The following is a 20,757-nucleotide window of genomic DNA, read 5'->3' on the forward strand; positions in this document are numbered from 1 at the left end:
TCAGCTGGCCCAATGTGTCGTCGATACGCGGAAGTTTGTGCACGTTTTTTTTCGTCACAGCGTTCAGTCGACGATAGTCTACGCAGAACCGCAGAGTTCCATCCTTCTTCTTACGATCACAACTGGAGAGGCCCAAGGACTGCTTGAAGGCTGGATGATGTCAACGTTGAGCATTTCTTGCACATGTTCTTGAAGCACCTCTCTTTTTCAAGGGAACTCGGTACTACGACTGGTGGACTGGAAGCGCGTCGTCGTTGGTAACAATGCGGTGCTTCGCTATCGTCGTTTGTCGCACACTTGACGTCGTGGCGAAGCACTCTCTGAACTCGCCGAGAAGTTCAAGCAGTCGTCTTTGTTTTATAGCTGCCAATTTCGGATTGATGTTAAGTTCCGAGAGCGGCATTCTTTCGTGCTGCGATGAAGACGAAACCTCCGAGGGGGCTGTGACTGCGGCTGAGTCTCCGAGCCCTTCGACGTGGCGTACGGCCGTACCATTCGTAAGGCACTGTGTCTCTATTTTGAAGTTTTTCACGAGGACCGTGGTTCGCCCGTCTTGGAAGTTGGTTACACCACTTGCCACACCAAGTCTTCTGTCTAGGAGCAGCTGTACAATTCCTTCCATCAGAGCTTCGCCGTTGGTGTCTGCGTTCGTCCCGGCGTGTACAAGTACACTCGACCGTGGCGGCAGGTTCACATGGTCAGCGAGGACTCGGATCGGGGCTGACGTCGCTATAAGTTGCTCCAACAGTAGAACAAGCTTCCTTAGCGTTATCTGGTTCGCTCCAACGCTAATGACGCCACTATACTTGCACAGGAAGTTCATTCCGAAGATGACGTCCTTCGCACACTTCTGTAGAACGACGAACTTGATCGGAGAAGTTTCATTGTGGATTTCGACGCGAGCAGCGCAACTTCCAACAGGTGTAATGAGGTGTCTTCAAGCGGTTCGTATCGGCGGACCCTTCCCAAGGCGTCGTCTCTTTTTTAAGGCGTCAAGACAGTCTCCTACTGAAAACTGAGTAGTCTTCTCCAGTGTCCTCGAGTACTGACGCGTCGTAGCCGTCCATGACCACAGTGAGGTTGTTGGGCACCGTTGCAGAAGGGGCGTTCCGATGGGGGACATCGGCGGAGTGGGAGCCATCCGGTGTTCATGGAGGCTGTCTACGTCGTCCGTGTTCGGCAACGCCACCTCGAGGCGTTGCCGCACTCAGTCTTTCCAACGATATGTATGGGGGGGGGGGGGGGGGCTAGGCTGTCCCGGCGAGAGCGGCGGAGGGGTGAAGCAGAACGTCGGGATGATGAAGAGCGGGGTCCTTGAGGTGGGGACGGCACCGGGGACGGTGCCGTCCCCACAAAGATAATCTTCAATCTCACTTGGACGCTCGCGTAACATGGACGCGAGTTTTGCGGCATGAACCCGCGAAGCCCAAGTTGGTGGTAGGGACAGCGCCGGTAGATGTGGTCTGCCTCTCCGCAATGGTAGCAAAGAGGGCGCCGATCTGCCGTCCTCCAAACGTCGGTCTTCCTCATGCCACGTTGTTCTGTCCACGGAGCAAACTGCAGTACCGGTGCCTCACGTCGGGAAGCTGGCTGGTGTTGTCGTGCGACGGAACGTGCTCTCTTGGCGACGGCGGCGTAGGTTTGTGCCGGTTGTTCAAGGTCCACTACGACGGAGGCCCCTGACAAGAGCGTGTGTACCCCCTCGCGAAGAGCCTCTGCTCTCGGAATGGGGGCTGGTCGTTCCGGTGAAGGCGGCAACCGTTTCAGTTGTTCTCAAGCAACATCCCTAATGACCTTCCGAATGTTCTCAATGCCTATGCCGCCGAGGTCAGGGCGGGAAGATGGAAGGGTTGAGATGGTAGCTACGCCGAAGAATCTGTGATATGGTCCGCCCTGGCCGACAGCGCTCGTTCAATGTTTGTTGTCTCAGCAACATATTTATCCACGGCCATTGAGAGATTGCGAGCGAAGCCGACAAAAATCTTGCTCTTCCCGCCTGTGATGAGGACGCGCAGCTTCTTGTCTTCGACGGATCCAGGGCCCACACGAGCGCGTAGGCGCAGCACATCTTCAATGAAGCTCTTCATGCTTTCGTTGAGACCTTGGCACCTTGTTTAAAGGATGTCCTCAGCTCGTAATCGTCGGTGATGGTTTGTGAAGGTTCGCTTTAGCTCATTCACGGAAGTCTCCCACGTCGTGCCTTGCCGTTCCCTGTAGAGGAAATAAAAAGTTTTGAAGGCGCTGTTCTGCCGTCCATGCGTTGTAGCGGGGCCACACGCTTGTAGTGCTGAAGCCGGTCCTCCAGATCCTCATGGGCCTCACCATGGAATGTCGTCGGATTGCGTGGGACGACTGGCATGAAGACGACGGATGGAGCTATTGAGGTGTGCGGCGACTGGGTGCTCATGGCTGGTGTCTGCGACGGTTTGGTCTTGCTCTTGGTTGGCAGTTAACCAAACTCCGGAGGCTTGCCTTGAGTGCGGCGGCTTACTCGTGCGTCGGCTTCTTCCTCAAATTGTCTTCTTTCGCTGGGGAGAGGACTAGCACTGCGGGCCCTCGGAGGGGTACGCTGCATGGGTTCTACCCCGCACCTCCACCAGAAACGTCACGAATTACAGTTGATGAGGCGACAAGTGACTGAAGGAAACTAAATGCTTAATGGGGCGAACTTGTGCACAGAACAAACTAGAAAAAGGCTGGCGTTGAAAGCGTCGATAGCGGCGAAACAGCAGGATCGAGAGCTGCGGCGAGACTGACTCCGTATGGCGCGGCGCGGCTTCTTTTGAGCCTTCCCTGAGAGCTTGAACCATTCTGCTTTGTTCGTTCTGGAAGTATACATTCTGATCATGAGCAAGTTACATGGTTCTTCAATGTTCTAGAATCTTCTACTTACATCAAGAAAGAAAAAATGACGCACCGGTAGCTGGGTTCGAACTTCGGGCATCTGCGTGGGAACCTAAGCGCGCTGCTTAATTAGCGATAGTTGCGCATTTTTTTCTTTTTTTGCGTGAGATTGGCTAGCTGCGCAAGTGGCAATAGTATGTAAAGAAAGAAAGGTAGGGCGACCTTCTCCAACTCCTCTTTGCCTTCAAGTGATGCTCTATCGCTCTTGAAGCGCGAGTGCCCCTAAAAACACTTCGCACGATTCACAGCGTTTTCACTTAAGCCTGCCAAATTATTTCATGGGTCTTTTTTTAGATTTGCAGAGTTTGACGCAGAATAAATGTTCGCTCTTTCTCAGGTTTGCAGTCAATAATGAAAACGCCATTGTGCTCGTGCATGTGGTCATAAGTAGTCGTGTCGCGCAGCTCCACATCTTCACAAAACGACTACTTTTTGGCATGATGTCAGATAAAGGTCCCTAAATTCGACTGCTGCGCGCGCATCACCGTGCTGTTGTTTTCTTTTTACGTTACAAAATAAGTTTCGAAACTTTTTGATCGCACATTGTACATACTTCCTTGGGCTACATAACGTCCACTAAAGTTATTCTTGCACGAAGCTTGGCATAAATGAGTGCAAAACCGCATCAAACTTTGAATTTCATTATGATAAAAAAATTACAAGAATTTCAAAAAAGAAAATAACGTACACTTTTAAAATTGTTTCGAAATAAAGGGCGTAAAAAGATATTACAGGCGTTTTTTTTTTTACCGCAAAAATAAACTACTCGCCGAGCGCTTATTCTGCGCCTAAATAGTGCGATAGGGGTCTTAAAGGGACACTACAACGAAATTTCGGCGCTCATTTTTTTGGTCTATATGTGTTCAAAAGAGCAGCATCACATCGAACATACCAATATCTTGTTAAAAAAGCCACGAAAAGGAATTTTAAAACGAATTAAACGATTAGCAAAGAGCACCTGGTGGATGTCGCTAACGCCTCATTTGTAATGCTCGTCTAGGAACCTTGACAGCTAGTGACGGAGGTTGTCTCGTCTCCGGCCACGACGAGAGAAGGGGGGAGGGAGGAACTCCCCTCTTCCCGAGAATCCCTTTTGTGTGTCGCAGAAGTCGCTATTGTCCCCCTAGAAGATTATAGAAGATTAACCCGTCACTCAAAATTCGTACAAAAGCAGCCGCTTCGGTGGCTGGAACGATTAGGCCATCTTCTCGACGTCAGCCTCGCCGTAGCTTTGCTCGTCTTGAAACGACCTACGTCACGATTGCGTTGGATGTCACGTGCTCTAAGCTTGGCCTTCTCCGAGCGCTTGCCAGAGTGGGCCGTTTATAACGAAAAATACAGCCACCAGGATCAAAATACAAACGTGCGATTGTCATTTATGGATATTGTGGATCATATTCAACCTATTTTTGAACACGACGGGAATATTTCAAATTTCGTTGAAGTATCCCTTTAACCAGATGGTGAAGTTTAAGAACGAACCGTTATCTCAGTTAAAAGTAGTACTGAAATGCATATGTCCGATCGGACAGTGCTGTCCGCTCGGACATCTGCAATGGTAACTTCAGGCCAACGTGTGAACCTGTGGATGCAGGCGCCGATGGTCCCGTGGCCGACTCATGATCACTCCCGGGTCACCAATATGTAGATTCTTTATGGACGTCTAACGTATTTGAATCCATATATAAACAATCATATAACACGTGAACAGATGTGGCGATAGCACTGATTTCGGTTTCTTGCGCGGGCCTGCTTGTCCGTCGTTCTTACAATGTTCATAGCTACTTTTGTGTGCTCGCAGGCCCGCAAACATAAATTCAGTTTCCCCGCTAGATTTGGCGGAAAACTTCATCTGACGTGACCTTTGCGCCGTCAGTTTGCTCCCTAAACCTAGCAAAACAACTGACGTCACGTGACCTGACATCACGTGACCTACACGCCAATTCAACTTCCCTGCAACATTTTACGTTAAAGAAATGTTCCGTGACCAATGCACCCTCAGTTCCCCCGCTAAATTAAAGCAAAGAAATTGACGTCACGTGACCCATACAGCAATTAAATTTTCTCGCTATATTTATAGGGAAACTTGATAACGCGTGACCAAGAGCTCTAAGTTGGACACTCAGGGAGAAAGTCAATCTCGCCGACTTGCCGGCGGAGTTGTCGCGGGCAATCAAGTTTCCCTCTAAATTTATCAGGGAAAAGTAATTGGTCTACATGTGACGGGAGATCAATTTCCCGCTAAGTTTTCTGGGGAAGCTGATTTGGGACGTTAGGCCACGTGACATACGTTTTTAGGCTAAACTTGGAGGAAAAAATTACTTCGTTTTTGGGTCACGAGACATCAATTTTAATCCACATATCTTTATTTTCGTGCACATAAAAACATGTTTGTAAGGTGGCAGAACGTGAAAGACTATGAATTGTGCGGATATAAATAAAATGCCCTCACATATACAATATCGCAAAAGTTTGTACGGAGACTGAATCGGTGCACACGTCACGCAACGTTGGGTCATGTGACATCAATCGCCCCACTAAATGTAGCGGGAAATAAACGAACGTACGAACGGAAAACGCTTTGAGATTGGGGTTTCTGTTAAAAAGCATTTCATTCTTCAAAAAAGTATGTTGAATGGGCTGGTCTAAGTCTCAGCTAACATGCGCGGGTATACTATACACGCAAAGAGCCATTTTACACGCGGGCATTATGATTCACTACCAGCGATGCCGAAAACAACTCACCTTCATTCCCTTCATAAGGTGGCAGAGCTCAAGGACGCTTTTGGTGCCTTCTACGTTGACCTTCACGGCGTTTCTGTGACAAAAGTATTCGTAAGTACATTGCCCCTGTATATAAGCAATTATGTGCCTTCTAAGAAGATTTCGCTTACGTGGTCTCACGCCTATAAAAATCAGGATAAACAAATATCAAGCGACAATAATTTGATTGCGAATAAGCTGCAATTATTACCTACGGAATTCTTCTACTTGGTTGGATAAAACGCGTATCTTTAGAAACAAAAAAAAAAAAGGCTAAATTTCAGAGGTCCGCCAGTTGCACTCTAATGCGAAGTAATTCCTTTAAACGCGGTTTAATAAAAAAAGAAGCCATAGACCTTTTAGACACGCCGTTGCCGACTTTCTCTCGTCTTACCGAGACGCTGAGGCACCGAAGCGGGCGCTGACGAGCCTCCGCAAAGGTCCATTTTGGAGAGAAGGGCACAGTAGCACCTAAAGGGGCAATAACCTGTCCCACTGTGCGGTAACGATACAGTGAAGCGAACGGAATAAGACAAAACAAATACTGAAGGTAGGTGTTCGTGCCGCCCATGCTCAGTTGCCTGAAAACGCCTATAGCCAACCGGCAACGGCCAGGCGGCGCCAGCAGCGTGAGAGCGCACGGTTATACCTTGGTTATACCCTGTGTCGTTGTAACTTGGCAAAGGGTAAACGATAAGCCCCACATTGCGTGCCAAAGGCTTCGAAATGCGCGACGTACACGAGCGCAACGCACACATATTGGAGCGTGACGCAGCGAAAAGCCCGATACTTCTCCGGACTTGAGGCGCGCTCCGATGATAGGCAGTCACGTTCCGATTGGCCCGCCAGGGCCGTAGCCTCCGCTCTAGTGGCACATTACGCGATCACGCCTTCCTGGGATACCCAGTATTTCTTGCTTCAGATACTAGACTAAGCGGCGCCACCAGAGTAAAAGCTCACGTTTGAATAATGCAGCCGCCACTCCCAGGGGTACCCAATATTTCTTGTTTCAGTCACTAGATGGCGCCAAACCAAACAGCATTGCAGGTTGCCTATACTCCGTTTCACTTTAAGCCCGACTGCATCCGTCAAGACGATACGGAGGAGCAAATCAAGCAGCGCGGAAAATGCATACTCACGGCGTCATCCGCTCTGTGCTTTTGCTACGGCCGACCGAACTAGTCAGGCACAATGAGCGCGCTGCTGGCCTGCGCATTTTCCTATGCGTGATTTGGTCTGGCCATAGTCTCCTACAGACCTTTTTAGGGCTTATCACCCGCGCTAAAAATGCCGAGTCACTGAGCTGTGGACGCATGCACAGCGTCTGATTTACGCAGAGCAGGGGCCCTAAGCTGGACGCTTGGCGAAAACGACGGCGAGAAATTTGGCGGCCGCGACTGGCCAACACCACACTTGTCCTTGGCGCCGGCCAATCATAGCCGCCGAATTTCTCGCCCGACTTTTCCGCCAAGTTTCCAGGTTAGGGCCCCAGAGCTGCAGCGCATGTTCAGAAGGCGTTCCACAGCCCAGCAGCCAAAGATGGCAGCACGCGGGAGGTGATTTTTGGAAGGGTCTATATACTGACAAAGCGTGGCAGATCGCCACGAGAAGCGGCCGCCGAAATGAAAAAGGTCGAGCGGCAGACAACAGATGAGAAGAGAGAGCCATGTGGCTGGCGCCCCGCTGCGGCGAGACGCCGAAGTACACTTTTTTTGAGCGAACAAGTGTGTTTCGGGTCCTCGCTGCTGCAAAAGCTGTGCACTGACGTCCAGGTTCCCCGAGAAATGCCTGTTTGATGATCTGTGCTACCAGATCCTTGCGCTCCAAATCTGCGATCGGGCACTCTATGGCTCCGTCGTCAAAGTGCCAGGTATTGTGAGTATGGAAGAGACAATGATATAACATGTAAAACGAGAGCAGTAAGAACGCGAGTTGCTCAACCTTGTAGGCGTTGTTATCAGTATCTGACATTTTAATGGGGTTAAACTTAAAGGAATACTACAACGAAATTCCGGCGCTTATTTTTTGGTCTATATGTGTTCAAAGGAGCAGTATCACATCGGACACACCAATATCCTGTTAACACAGTCACGATCGAAAAGGAATTTTAAAACGAATTAAACGATTAGCAAAGAGCACCTGGTGAATGTCGTTAACGTCTCATTTGTAATGACCGTCTAGGAACCTTGGCAGGTAGTGACGACGTCTGTCTTGCCTCCGGCCACCTCGAGAGAAGAGGTTGAAGGAGAAACTCCCCTCTCCCCGAGAATCGTATTTGTGTGTCCCAGAAGTCGCTATTGTCCCTCTACAAGATTACATAAGATTAACCCGTCACTCAAAGTTATTACAAAAGCAGCCGCTTCGGTGGTTGGAACGACTACGACATTCTCTAGGCGTCAACCTCGCCGCAGCTTTGCTCGTCCCGAGACGAACTACGTCACGATTGCGCTGGACGTCATGTGCTCTCCGCTGGCTGCTTTTCGAGCGCTTGCCAAAATGGGTCGTTTAAACAAAAAAAAAAAAAAAAAACAGCCAGCAGACTTGAAATACAAACGTTCGATTGTCACTTAAGGATATTGTGGATCATATTCAACCTATTTTTGAGCCCGACGAGTATATTCCAGATTTCGTTGAAGTATCCCTTTAAAGAAAAAAAAAAAAATATATATATATCTGCCAGGTTTTAGTTTTTAAATTCATTAATCCAGAAAAACCTTGATTCCAAATTATTACGGAAGATACTGCTTCTGCATTTTTTAAACAACGTATAAATATCGCTTTTCTGGACAATCTCAAACATCATGCGACACCCTACGGCATTATGAGCAACAAAACGTCATGGTACCTCCGTAAAAAAAAAGCTGAACAGTCATTAAACTTCATATAATCTTAAAATAACAATTTGGGAGCGAAGGAAACAACAACATCGAGTTATCTTTGGCGTTCTCCAATGAGTTGGAGGCTACTACATCGCGTGATTGGGATACAATTTCGGGTTCAAACATATCCGGTTCTTCTATCATTTAATAACCATCGTAATCACGCTGCTCGTCTCTCCGCGGCTCGCATTCGTGATGGAATGCGGTTGTGAATTGAAATTACAGCCAACGCTCAACGTGAAGCAAGAAAATCTTATCTCAGGGGGATTCGAATTAGTACTTCGAAAAGTCAGCAGGTAGGAGGGATACTCGCGTGTGACCTCTTGACCTCCAGCACATGCTATTTTTTCCTTACTGCGAAGCGCAGGTTGCGCAAGTCACTTTACATAAAAAATGCAACGTAGGTTTTCGCAGGGCACGTTAAAAGAAGGTGGGCATTTGAAGATGCATCTTACATATGCGGAGCCACTGAACTCCTGAGTGGAAAAGTAATTCCAACTTGCTTAATTAACTTAGAAAAAAAAACAAAAAAAAAAAACTGAGCTCTTTCGTATTGGCACCGGCATGCCTGACTCATATGTGTGATCGACATGTATTGCTAAGCACAAGAAAAAAAAATAGATATATTAAAAAAAAACAAAAAAACCTTTCGTATGGGACATAGTTATCACTGGTCCCGTTCAGAAAATTTATGAGAGATTATCGGCAACTCCGTTTTGGGCCGCTTATTTATCGTGCGTAGTTTCTAGGACGCCGGCTCTGTGGTTGTGAGTTTTCCATTAATTTTCCTTTACTACGATCATCCTCAGCACTATCTTCAAACGCCGCTCCTCAGTTACGCAAAGGCGACTCATTTCGCTTTAATTTCTAGCCTTTTTTTTTCATTTTCCAGTAAGCGGATCAGCAATTTTCTGGTCGAAGCGAGAACGCATTTGTGGCTCGTCATGTAAAGATCGTGTAGAGACGCGGCTCGGCAATCGAAGTTGCCAAACAGTTCCCCTCAAATTCTCCTCTGTAGCACGACATACGGCAGCACGAACATTACAGAGTGTCGGCTTAGGACTGGCCAACCGCGTCGCTACCATGAGGTCAGCCATCCTAGAAGTATTCGAGCAAAATATCAGACGTCGAATGGCATCCGTTTACTTGCTTGCGTGGCGTCCTTATGGCGCCGCCGCTGGAGCGATATATGACGTTCCGGATTCGCCCATAGAGTCCGGTCTACGTCGCCATCTTGCACAGACAGCGACATTCCTTTCGGTTACGTCTCATGACATAAGGTTAATAAACATAAAACTCAGAATTCCGAAAAAAAAAAAACTGTTTACAGCCCTTTTATAAAACGCAGGACGTGCTGAGTTCGAAGGGTCTTATTATCCCTCGTTAGTTAATTAGATTGCTGCATAAGCCGATAAGAAGTCACAGGAAAAACAAATCAAGGGACCATAAGCATAAACAAAATAAGCCCTGGGATTCTTAAACTCCCACGCCCGTATTCATCAGACGTGACTGGCGCCTGTGTAACCGCTAACTACATCATCGTTAAAAATGATCACGTGTGAGGTGATAATCACAGCTACGTAAGCATTCGGTATTCACCGACCATGTTTAGAGCTTAGTCGCCCCGAGCGACTTAGGAGGCGACTGCAAAATCTTGTTTAAGAAGTACGGCTAGTTTAGCCGGTGTTTAGCTGGTGACTAGCGGCTCGGCGTCATGGCCGACTTCTATCACTGTTGACCACCAGCACTAACGAAGAGTTTACTGTCTTGGAACGCTGAGGAACGGATCTACAAAGAATTGGAGCAGCAAATATTGCGGAAATCGATATGTTTGGAGGTCAGATATATCGCTAAATTGATATCAGCAGGGTGCTGAACGACGAGAGAGCCCGCATTTAGGGGCACTTCCATATTTGTTTATGTCGCTGGCAATGAGGCTTCCGGGTTTTCCCCTTGCTTTCTTTTAAATTGTCTTTATAAAGTCTGTCCCGGACTCAGTTTCTCATTATAACATTTTATTTTTCCTAAGATATATTTAAATATTAGTTTTTACACAATAAAATCGCCACCTACGCAGTGGTGTTTAAGTACGCTCACGCGTGACAAATATTTACGTAAATTCCGCTCGTTACTCCTGATTAGACAGTCACCCGCTCGCTTCGCGCTCGTGAATACCGCACGGCCTAGTCGCTCCTTCGCCGCCGCTTCTTCGCTTAGCTCGTGACTAATTAGACGCGCTACTAACTTTAAAACTACACTCGTTAATCACGGCTGCTGAATACGGCTGTGAGTAACGGCAGTACGAGACAGTGGTGAGCTGCATACCTTAACGTGTTTTTTAATCTGGTAGTTGCCGCGCAGTGAAAGACAACAGACACCTCCGAAGCCAAGCGCTGGTAGTCGCCGATATTCAAGCCCAAGTTTTCTTCTGCTAGGTCGCCGTCGACGACCGCCAGCTTGTTCAAGCTAGCTGGACATTCTTGATGCAACCGCTCGAAGCACTGCATGGGAAGATGAGGCAAAAATTTAGTTGCTCATGCCGAGCGCCTTACGGGCTTTCGAGCACGTTCCTTCGGTGCCGTACACGCAGAGGCTGCCAATGCCGCCGAAGCAGTCAAGTCTGGTTGGACACGCGGCACCATCCCATGCGGAATAGTAGCAACTACGAGACGGCCAACGGCTCCAATCATTGGATCCGTTCTCGATCTGAAAATTTCGAGCGCCCTGCCCAACTCTCACGAAGCATCGTTCGCGCTGGGTCGTTTTCTGGAAGTTGCCTTTTTTTTTTTTCTTATTTGGCCACAACCGCTTTGACTGCCTACTCCGTTTCCCATTAAGTTCTATAGACCTTTCCAGCGGCAGTCTCGAACGAAGCGATTTACAGCGCGTGTCCCTGGTTTTGAGAGTGTACGCCAGTGTTGCCCGACTGCGCTGAGCTGTGGAGTTTCTCGTCAGTAGACTGTGGCAGCCTGCGTTGGCGCAATTCCGGACGCTGGTGGCGGCTGAATTGCCGTGTTTTCTTTTTTATCTTGTATTCTGTGGCGAGCATAATTTATAGAGGTCTTTAAGAAAGCAGTGCTCTATTTTTGGGAACAAAAACAAAGAAATGAAAGCTGTTTTGGTGAGTCCGTGCGCGACAGTACAAATGCAACTGGAATGTTTGTTTCATTTTATGTTCATTGTTTTACGGCACCGTAAACTCAGCCGTGTCAATCTATAAAGGTCAAAATATTTGACCACACAGGATATCCGTACTGCATGGATATTCCCCGCCCACAACATAAAATTCAATGAGTCTCATCAATCGAACAAAAAATATATTGTACGTACCCCTCGGTGCCGCGTTATCCGAACAGGATTTTAGAAAGGTCTCAAATAACACAGAATGTCCAATATACAGTGTCGACGATAGTCACTTCACGACGATCGGACGGAATCCGGCGTGTTTTGGGGAACATGTAGAAGAGAGCTCCTTTTTTGCACAGCTTCATAGCAAATGAACGAACGTGCTTATCATGTCGCCACACCCCGGACCCGACCCTATCAGCTAGTTTTTGCGAAGACCCGGAACACAGCCTGGAAGGCTTTTTGGAGATTATCTCGACGGAAATAATCCTCCAAGCACGTCCAACTGCCTGCGTCGCGGGCTGCTTGACGTTCGCTCTCTTCGTTCGTTTCCTGCGAAGGCCGAGCGGGCTACGAGCCCTGGTATTCCCTGGTTCTCACACTGCAAGATAACACACAAAGGGTAGGCATCCTAAACAGGCAAATAATGTAAAAACTTCCAAGAAAAGCCGGCGAACTCCGAATGCAAAATGCACGTGGGGAGTCACGCTGACCGGGTTTCCGCAGCTCAGGCGGGTGCCAGACATTTCTGGCTAATAGGGGTCGCTCGATTCGCAAAATGGCGGCGGCCAGAGCGCTCTTTTTGGAAAGGTCTATACCACGCAGCCGACAGTACGATGCGATTGATGCCGTCAAGCGGCACGAAAAGTGCATCGTCATAACTACCTCATCGTCTTTTTGCGTTCGCTGGAACCCAACTGAAGCAATGGGCCTTTTCCGGGGTTTCCACGGCGCAGGCGCGGCAGCAGCAGACAGGAGTCCGCCATTTTTGGTGGCGTGGTACGTCCGGCTCGGGGCTGCAGGAGGCAGCGGTGGTCGTGCGTTTCGAAGCTCTCCGACAGGCCCTAGCGCTGTTTCGTTGTTGGCTGCAGCAACGACTGCAAGCGTTGTCGCGGTTTAAGCTTCTTTGGGGGTCCTTCTACTAGCCTGCACTCAACGAAGCGGCAGCTCTGGATTCGGGTGATCCAGCGATACAATGCGGGCGGCTCGTAAAGGCAGCCTTCAAAGCACTCCCGCGTTTGCAGTTGGCACTTTTTTTTTTTTTTTTCTTTATTTGTGTCTGCGGATACATGTTCCGCAGAGGGGGTTTAAGGCTAAAGGCACAAAGTGCCTGACGAGGCCTTAACCCCCTCTTGGCATGCGGCGAGCAACAACATCCATATGCAATACACCATACAGATATAATACACCATACACATATAATACATAGTACATATATAATACATCATACATATTAAGTACAGATTCATTAAATTCATATCAGTTCAATAGCCAAATCTTCATACTGTCAAATATACAGTTTTTTTAGTTTAGACATACTAAAACAGATAAGTATTAGATATATATACGTGGTAGATCCAAAAGTCTAGATCACGACAGTTTTACACGAGTCTAAACGAGATATACATTGACAAACTGAAGTAGAAAAAAAACAAAAAAAACATGAAGCTACAAAAGAAAGAATTTCAAAATACAAATAACATTCTTATACAATAACTTGTATAGACTTGTGATAAGACCTATCAAAAAACGAAGTAACGAGAAAGGTAAGGTCATTGCTAACAAAATATGATTGCAGTTTTAAGAAAGACAAGCAGTACCTAACAAAATGTGAGAGCACTGCACAGTAAATTTGTTTTACAATCTCTTTTAAATTTTAATATTGATACATCAAAGTTTAGTTCGAGTAAATCACGATTCAAAATTGAGGCAGTCTGGAAGGCTAAAGTTTGTCGTCCATAATTTGTGCGTATTATAGGTACTTTACGTTTCGGTCGTCGAATATCGTACACTGGTGTTAGTTCACTTTCTAGCGCTAAGTAGGTTCTATTCCTGTGGATTAATTGAAGCAATTTAAAGTAATATATTTGATTTGCCCTAAGCATGTGATGTTTTAAAAACAAAGATTCCGTACGTAGATTCCTGTAATCCCCCTTGTAGTCCTCGAGCATACGTAAAATTCTTTTTTGGAGGACCATTAATTTATTATAGTTTGAGGCTGTTGTTGTCCCCCAGACCAAAATTGCGTAGCTTAATTTTGAAAGAACCAATGAGTGATACATATTTTTAAGCAGCCAACATGGGATAAAATTTCTGATTTTATACAAATTGCCTATAATTCTGGACAGGTCAGCTTTTAACTTGTTTATATGAGTACTCCATGACAATTCCTCACTAAACCAAACACCAAGAAATTTTTGCTCGCGTACTTGCTCCAGTTCTAAACCTTCAAATTTGATACTTATACTATCGGCGTCCCGTTTATTTACTGGTTTAAAAATTACGTATTTTGTTTTGTTTGAGTTTAATTGCAGTCTATTTCCTTGAAGCCATTCTGACAGTTTTAAGAGGTATGAGTTTGCGGCTAGCTCAATACTTTGTTTTGTTTTTCCACTAAAGAATATATTAGAATCATCAGCATACATGATTACTTCCTGCGGTCCAGATATTTTTGTCAGATCATTTATATATATTAAAAATAATAAGGGGCCTAAGATTGATCCCTGGGGAACACCATGTTGTATATTTAAGTGGGAGGAGGATATCTTATTAATTGTAACATATTGATATCGATCGGTTAAATAACTTTTTACTAGTTTTTGTGCGATTCCACGTATACCGTACCTACCTAGTTTACGCAATAATATTTCGTGCTGCACAGTGTCAAATGCTTTTCTTAGGTCCAGGAAAAGCCCGAGAGTATATAATTTACTTTCAATATTCGCAATTATTTTGTCTTTGATATCTAGAAGAGCTTGCTCCGTAGATTTATGCTTTTGGAATCCATATTGTGAAGACGTTATAACTTTGTGCTTATTAAAAAAACATTCCAACCTATTCTTTATAGTAGTTTCGAAAATTTTTGAAAATATAGATAAAATAGAAATTGGTCTATAGTTGTTTATGTTGTTTACTCCCCCTCCTTTGTAGACAGGACGAATTCTGGCAATTTTAAGTTTGTTTGGAAAAATTCCGCTTTGTAACATTTTATTTGCTAAGTTAGACAGGACCGGAGTTATTATCGAGGCTACATATTTTATAGGTCGGGGCTTAATGTCATCTTCACCGGCCGCCGAATCATTTTTTAGATTTTTTATGATTTTATCAATTTCTGAAGTTGATACCGGGACCAACATTATAGAATCCATAAGGCTATCTATATTCACATTTTCGACAACACTGTTTATCTGTACTAGTGGGTACGCCCCTACATTTATAAAATGCTGATTCATCTTATCTGCGGCTTCTTTGCCGGTTACAATCTTATCTTGCAACAAAAATTCTTCTATAAGGCTGTCTTTTTGCTTTCTGTTTGACATGTCGTTTATTGTTTCCCATATCTTACGTTGGTCGTCATATATACACTCGAATTTGCTCTGATAGTACATACGTTTGGCTTTTTTTAACTCGGAGTTCAGCTTGTTTCTTTTCTTTTTGAATTCATGTAGCAGTTTTATATCACGAGTCTGAATGAATGCATGATACGTTTTGTTCTTATCACTTATTCGTTTATACATATCAGAAGTGACCCATGGCTTCCTCTGTTTTTTTTTCCTGGGGTTTGCTGTTTTAAGGGGAAACGCTTCATCATAACACTTTTTGAACTTATTAAAGAAAATAGAGTAGGCTAAATCAGCACTGCCCTCTGAACATGCGGCATTCCAGTCTGCTCTTTCTATGAGACTATAGAACTTCTCTAAAGATTCCGAGTTTATTTCCCTAAAAAGGTATGGCTCGTTTGTGTTGTTTTGTTTCCTTTTAGAAACGGAGCTTAAACAATAAATAGGCAGATGGTCACTAATATTCTCAGTGAAGACACCTGACGTAGTATCCTTTTCTTCTAAATTAGTTAGACAGATATCAAGCGTAGTCGCAGTTTCAGCAGTCACTCTAGTAGGTATCGTGATCAGATTTACACAAGCATATTGGGTTAAAAGGTCACTAAAGTCTCTCGCGTCTGAATCTTGAGAAGTTATGTTTATGTTAACGTCTCCAAGTATCATAAGTGAGGCACCGGTTGAACCCACATAACGTAGTAGTTCTTCTATGAATTCAAAAAAAGCTAACATGCTGCCCGAAGGTGGGCGGTACACTACGGCAATAACTGTGTTCTTGATTATAATTGTCATGCATTCTATGTTTATATCAAGTTTGCAGAAATCGTCAACAACTTCGTACGATATACTTTGTTTCGTGTAAATGGCCACACCTCCGCCTTTCCGTTTATCCCTGACAAGTCCGTCATACTTGTAATCTTGAATATTTGGGGCTGCGTCATTTGCTGATAGCCATGTTTCTGTGAACAAGAGAACATCGAATTTTACGCAAAGGGAAGAAACAAAGTCGTTAAGATTATCTTCCTTATTTTTTATGCTTCTCGCATTTAGATGCATCACAGAAAAGTTTGGTTCAGAGCATTGGAATTCCTCGTTAAAAGATGAGCGATCGACATATTTGCATGTAGGCGAAGTATCAGCCATTAAAACTTCATGGTTACTATTTCAGACGACTGCTCAACTTTTTTCTTTTTTAGTTTGCGATTTTCGCAACATCATCAAGGCACACGATTCGAACTGCTTCATCATTTTGATTTTTGCGCGCAAAAATCTTTCCGCCAGCCGACCACACGAAACGCCATCCCACTCTGCGCTTTTGTGCGATGGCCGCTCCAAGTAATTTTTTGTTAAGACTCGTGAGGTGCTCGTTGACATATATGGGGCAGGCAGTACCCCCATAATCAAGCGACGAAGTGGTTAATTTATGCTTTTTGGCCTTTTCCAGGACCATGTTCCTCTTTGTGCGGTGGACAAAACGCACGATAATGTTTTTTGTGTCCTGCCTAAACGTTGGCACGCGATGGCAGACGTCGATGTCAGAGTCATTTACTGGTACATCAATAATACTGCAGATTCGTTTAACAACGTCAGTAGGGTCCCCCTCTAATGGTACTCCTTTGATTTCTATGTTATTAGATCTTTGATATTGCTCCAGTTCCTCGACCCTTGCGTTGAGTCTGCAGTTTTCTGCATCGAGTTCTTGGTTGCGCGCTGTTAGTTGCTGTATTTCTTTCCTCAGTTCTTTCATTTCATTTTTGATGTCCTTGACACCATCACATGTATCGTTACAGAATTTCACACTCTCCTTCAGTCCTCGCATATCTGCCCGGATTTCACGGCGGAACTCGTCTAGCGCCTTTACCAGGTCTTTTTGGTCGTCCTTTCCCATTTTAGGTTTCAGAAACCACGATCACTAAACACAAAAGGCACAAATAACAGTGGCAGCAGCTGCGGCAAAAATATCTGGCAAGGATTCACATGGAAAGATCTTGCAAACCTGTAAGATGGCGTAGCAGGGGTTAGGCACGTTGCTTCAATGCAGCGCTGCTGCCAAGTGACCGGATGGTGAAAGGTGTCGCTTCCAGCAAGGCTTGGTCCCCTGGTGTCAGACAGTGGTCCGCCAATCGCAGTTCCGTTGGCCCTTGTTGATAGCGGTGTGACACGGCACGGCTCGTTTCGCTGACTCAGTAGAGTAGGGTTTGATGATACGTATCCTGTAAGATGGCGTAGCAGGGGTTAGGCACGTTGCTTCAATGCAGCGCTGCTGCCAAGTGACCGGATGGTGAAAGGTGTCGCTTCCAGCAAGGCTTGGTCCCCTGGTGTCAGACAGTGGTCCGCCAATCGCAGTTCCGTTGGCCCTTGTTGATAGCGGTGTGACACGGCACGGCTCGTTTCGCTGACTCAGTAGAGTAGGGTTTGATGATACGTATCCTGTAAGATGGCGTAGCAGGGGTTAGGCACGTTGCTTCAATGCCGCGCTGCTGCCAAGTGACCGGATGGTGAAAGGTGTCGCTTCCAGCAAGGCTTGGTCCCCTGGTGTCAGACAGTGGTCCGCCAATCGCAGTTCCGTTGGCCCTTGTTGATAGCGGTGTGACACGGCACGGCTCGTTTCGCTGACTCAGTAGAGTAGGGTTTGATGATACGTATCTTGTAAGATGGCGTAGCAGGGGTTAGGCACGTTGCTTCAATGCAGCGCTGCTGCCAAGTGACCGGATGGTGAAAGGTGTCGCTTCCAGCAAGGCTTGGTCCCCTGGTGTCAGACAGTGGTCCGCCAATCGCAGTTCCGTTGGCCCTTGTTGATAGCGGTGTGACACGGCACGGCTCGTTTCGCTGACTCAGTAGAGTAGGGTTTGATGATACGTATCCTGTAAGATGGCGTAGCAGGGGTTAGGCACGTTGCTTCAATGCAGCGCTGCTGCCAAGTGACCGGATGGTGAAAGGTGTCGCTTCCAGCAAGGCTTGGTCCCCTGGTGTCAGACAGTGGTCCGCCAATCGCAGTTCCGTTGGCCCTTGTTGATAGAAAAACATGAGACTTCAAGGAAGGCTCATGTTTTTGTTCCTTCATTTTTTATTTGTGTGTGAATACAAGTCAGCAGATTGGTCAGGTATGCTGTCGTGTCGCTTATGCGCCATGCAGAGAGAGCGTGTCGGAGTTGGCGTTCCTGGGATAGTGCGTTTCACTGGCACACTTTTTTGTTTACCAATGTGACAGTCTCGCGTTGCTACGCAAACTGCCTGTCTGCTTTTTGGTTGTTGTAAACATTGGTATCACCCACAGTTTTCAAATATTTATAAATCATTGAGGTAAAGGTGCTATGCTACACAGTTTGTTGCTACGTGCACACTCAGAAAGTGAAATGGGAGCAGATATATCGCTACCATGACCGCATCTGATGGTCTTGTGGTTAAATAAGAAAGAGGAAACAATCATCTTGATGTGTTGTCCTCGTGTATGTATCGAGTAAACAAAAAATAAGTTTGGAACATTGTCTACAGGCGCTAAACTAAAAATAAATAAAAAAAAAACGAAAACAGGTGTGGCCGATTTTGTGTTTTTTCTTCAGGACCTAGAGTCACACAGAGCTGTAGCCTGAAGTGGGGTGACATCAATGACGAGACTCGCTCAGAAATCTGTGGCTGCACGTATTAATCTTAGATATTTATTAAACATCTATTTTAGTGGTGAATTTCACCTTGTGAAATTTCAAAGTGGTGCTTTTTTCCAGTAAAAAACGAGACCCACAAACTCGCCTGGGTCAGCGGCGCTCGCAAACGACATTTAGTATAGTCGCTGAACAAGTCCGCCGTTGACCGGGCCAAGTTTGTTGGTCTCATTTTATAATAGAAATGGAGCTGCGCGTTGAAATTTACCAAGGTGAAATCCACAACTAAAACACATCCTTGATGAGAATTACCTTGGTACGCTCAGGCGCCGGTGTTCTTCGGACGGTTTAGAGCAAGCTTTCATATTTATGAGAATACATCTTGCCAATTAAAATTTTCGAGCAAATTAAACAAATAACCTGCAATTAAAAAAATAGGCTTTCCTTAACTAACCTGGTCTCGAATATTTTCTGAATTTTCTGCCGGTACTGCATATGACATGAATCCTAATTTAATGTAACCGTTTGCACTTTCTCATAGGTCGAAGAGAGCTTCAACGGTGTCGTCAGTTACAACGGGCGCCACGGCGAAGTCAGTCGTCCATTCATTCGGAAAAAAAAAAGTACAAACGGACGAAGTCGTCCGTAGTTAACGCATTAATTGAAAACAAATCTGCTCTTCGATTGTGTTGGATAAAGGAAAAACAAACGCTGAGCAGTGAGCGCATTTCCCGACCGCGTTCAGACAGCCAACATAGTTTGGAGAGGGCAGAACCGGGAGCAAGGCATGCCATCAAAAACGCCTCTCCTGCTTGCCGATAGATGGCGCCCAACATTTGCGGAAAATAGAGTTCCTGTATAGGCTCCCTACGGCAGGAAACTCTAGCGGAAAAGGCCCAGTGCACGCAGTCAAACAAATTGGGTCCCTGCAATCATATTTAAGCGTCCACCTTTTTTGCGGTTTCCACGTCTCTTGGGGTTCGGGCAAGCCAGCGGGCACGGAGAGATTAACTAAATATCAGTGCGTCATATTTTAACGGGACGACGCGGAAACCTCCTCCACCGACGAGGGCGACCCGCGGTACCGAAAGCGCGCAAAATGTGACGACTTTGGTCCTGGGCTTACTACTTGTCAGAGCCGCTAAAAGCTTTTTCGTAGTCGAAATACAAAATATAAGTGGCGCGAACCGTTTCAATTATTAATAAAAGTAGTTTTTGTTCAGTAATTTAGATAAAAAAAGAAACGAATGCAGTTCATGAAGTACGGAAACAAGAAATGACCCGTCGACATACCCGCCACCAAGCGGTGGAAAAAGCGGCGCATACTAGAAAGGAATAGTGGGATCAGGCGCCGACACGGATAGGTCCCGGATGTACGCGGCGGCGCTGCGGTCGTATAGCGGCTCGAGGATCCGACCGGTTCCGAGCGTTCCCAAGGCTCTGGGCGCGGGCTTGGCTGGCGATTTAGCCTTTTGGCGGTATGGCAGCGCGAAGTGGCTCCCGTTCTGAACTGATCTTTACCCCGTATTTGCTGCCGTTTGTGGCCAATGAAGTGTCGTGCCGAATTAGTATTTAAACGCGCAGCAAATGCAATGAGAGCCACTCTGGCTGCCTGCTGCATACAGCCTATCCAAAACACGATTCAATGGCGCCTTCTCGCGCCGTCGACTGGGAGTGCGGCAGCCGTGAGCGCTCGATGAGCTCACTACTTCTCCTCTAGTTCACGGCCACTCTCAAGCAACCAAGGACGTCATGAGGGAGGTTATTTTTTGCTTGTTTTTGTAATTTTAATTTGCCGATAACTTTTAAGATAAAGGAAATTTCGAGAAAAGAAAAGTTTCACTAAGTTACTACGTTCAGTGCGCTCAGGTTTGGTGCAAATTAAAAACCAGTAAAAAAGTCATTGCAGGGCCCTTTTAAGACTGC

General features: G+C 46.1%; 1 protein-coding gene across 1 annotated transcript in view; it reads right to left on the reverse strand.

Annotated features, from left to right (window-relative positions):
- LOC8024068 (fatty acyl-CoA reductase 1-like) overlaps positions 1–20,757 on the reverse strand; it is a 58,935-nt gene that overhangs the window by 15,588 nt on the left and 22,590 nt on the right. Inside the window, exons 4-5 of the mRNA XM_040216697.1 lie at positions 10,872–11,047; positions 5,650–5,722 (exon numbers count right to left, since the gene is read on the reverse strand). Coding sequence (XP_040072631.1) covers positions 5,650–5,722; positions 10,872–11,047 — 249 coding nt within the window. The remainder of the gene's footprint in view (positions 1–5,649; positions 5,723–10,871; positions 11,048–20,757) is intronic.

This window comes from Ixodes scapularis, unplaced genomic scaffold (genome assembly GCF_016920785.2).
Source record: "Ixodes scapularis isolate PalLabHiFi unplaced genomic scaffold, ASM1692078v2 PGA_scaffold4__175_contigs__length_147842914, whole genome shotgun sequence".
In the NCBI taxonomy this organism is placed as follows: Eukaryota; Metazoa; Arthropoda; class Arachnida; order Ixodida; family Ixodidae; genus Ixodes; species Ixodes scapularis.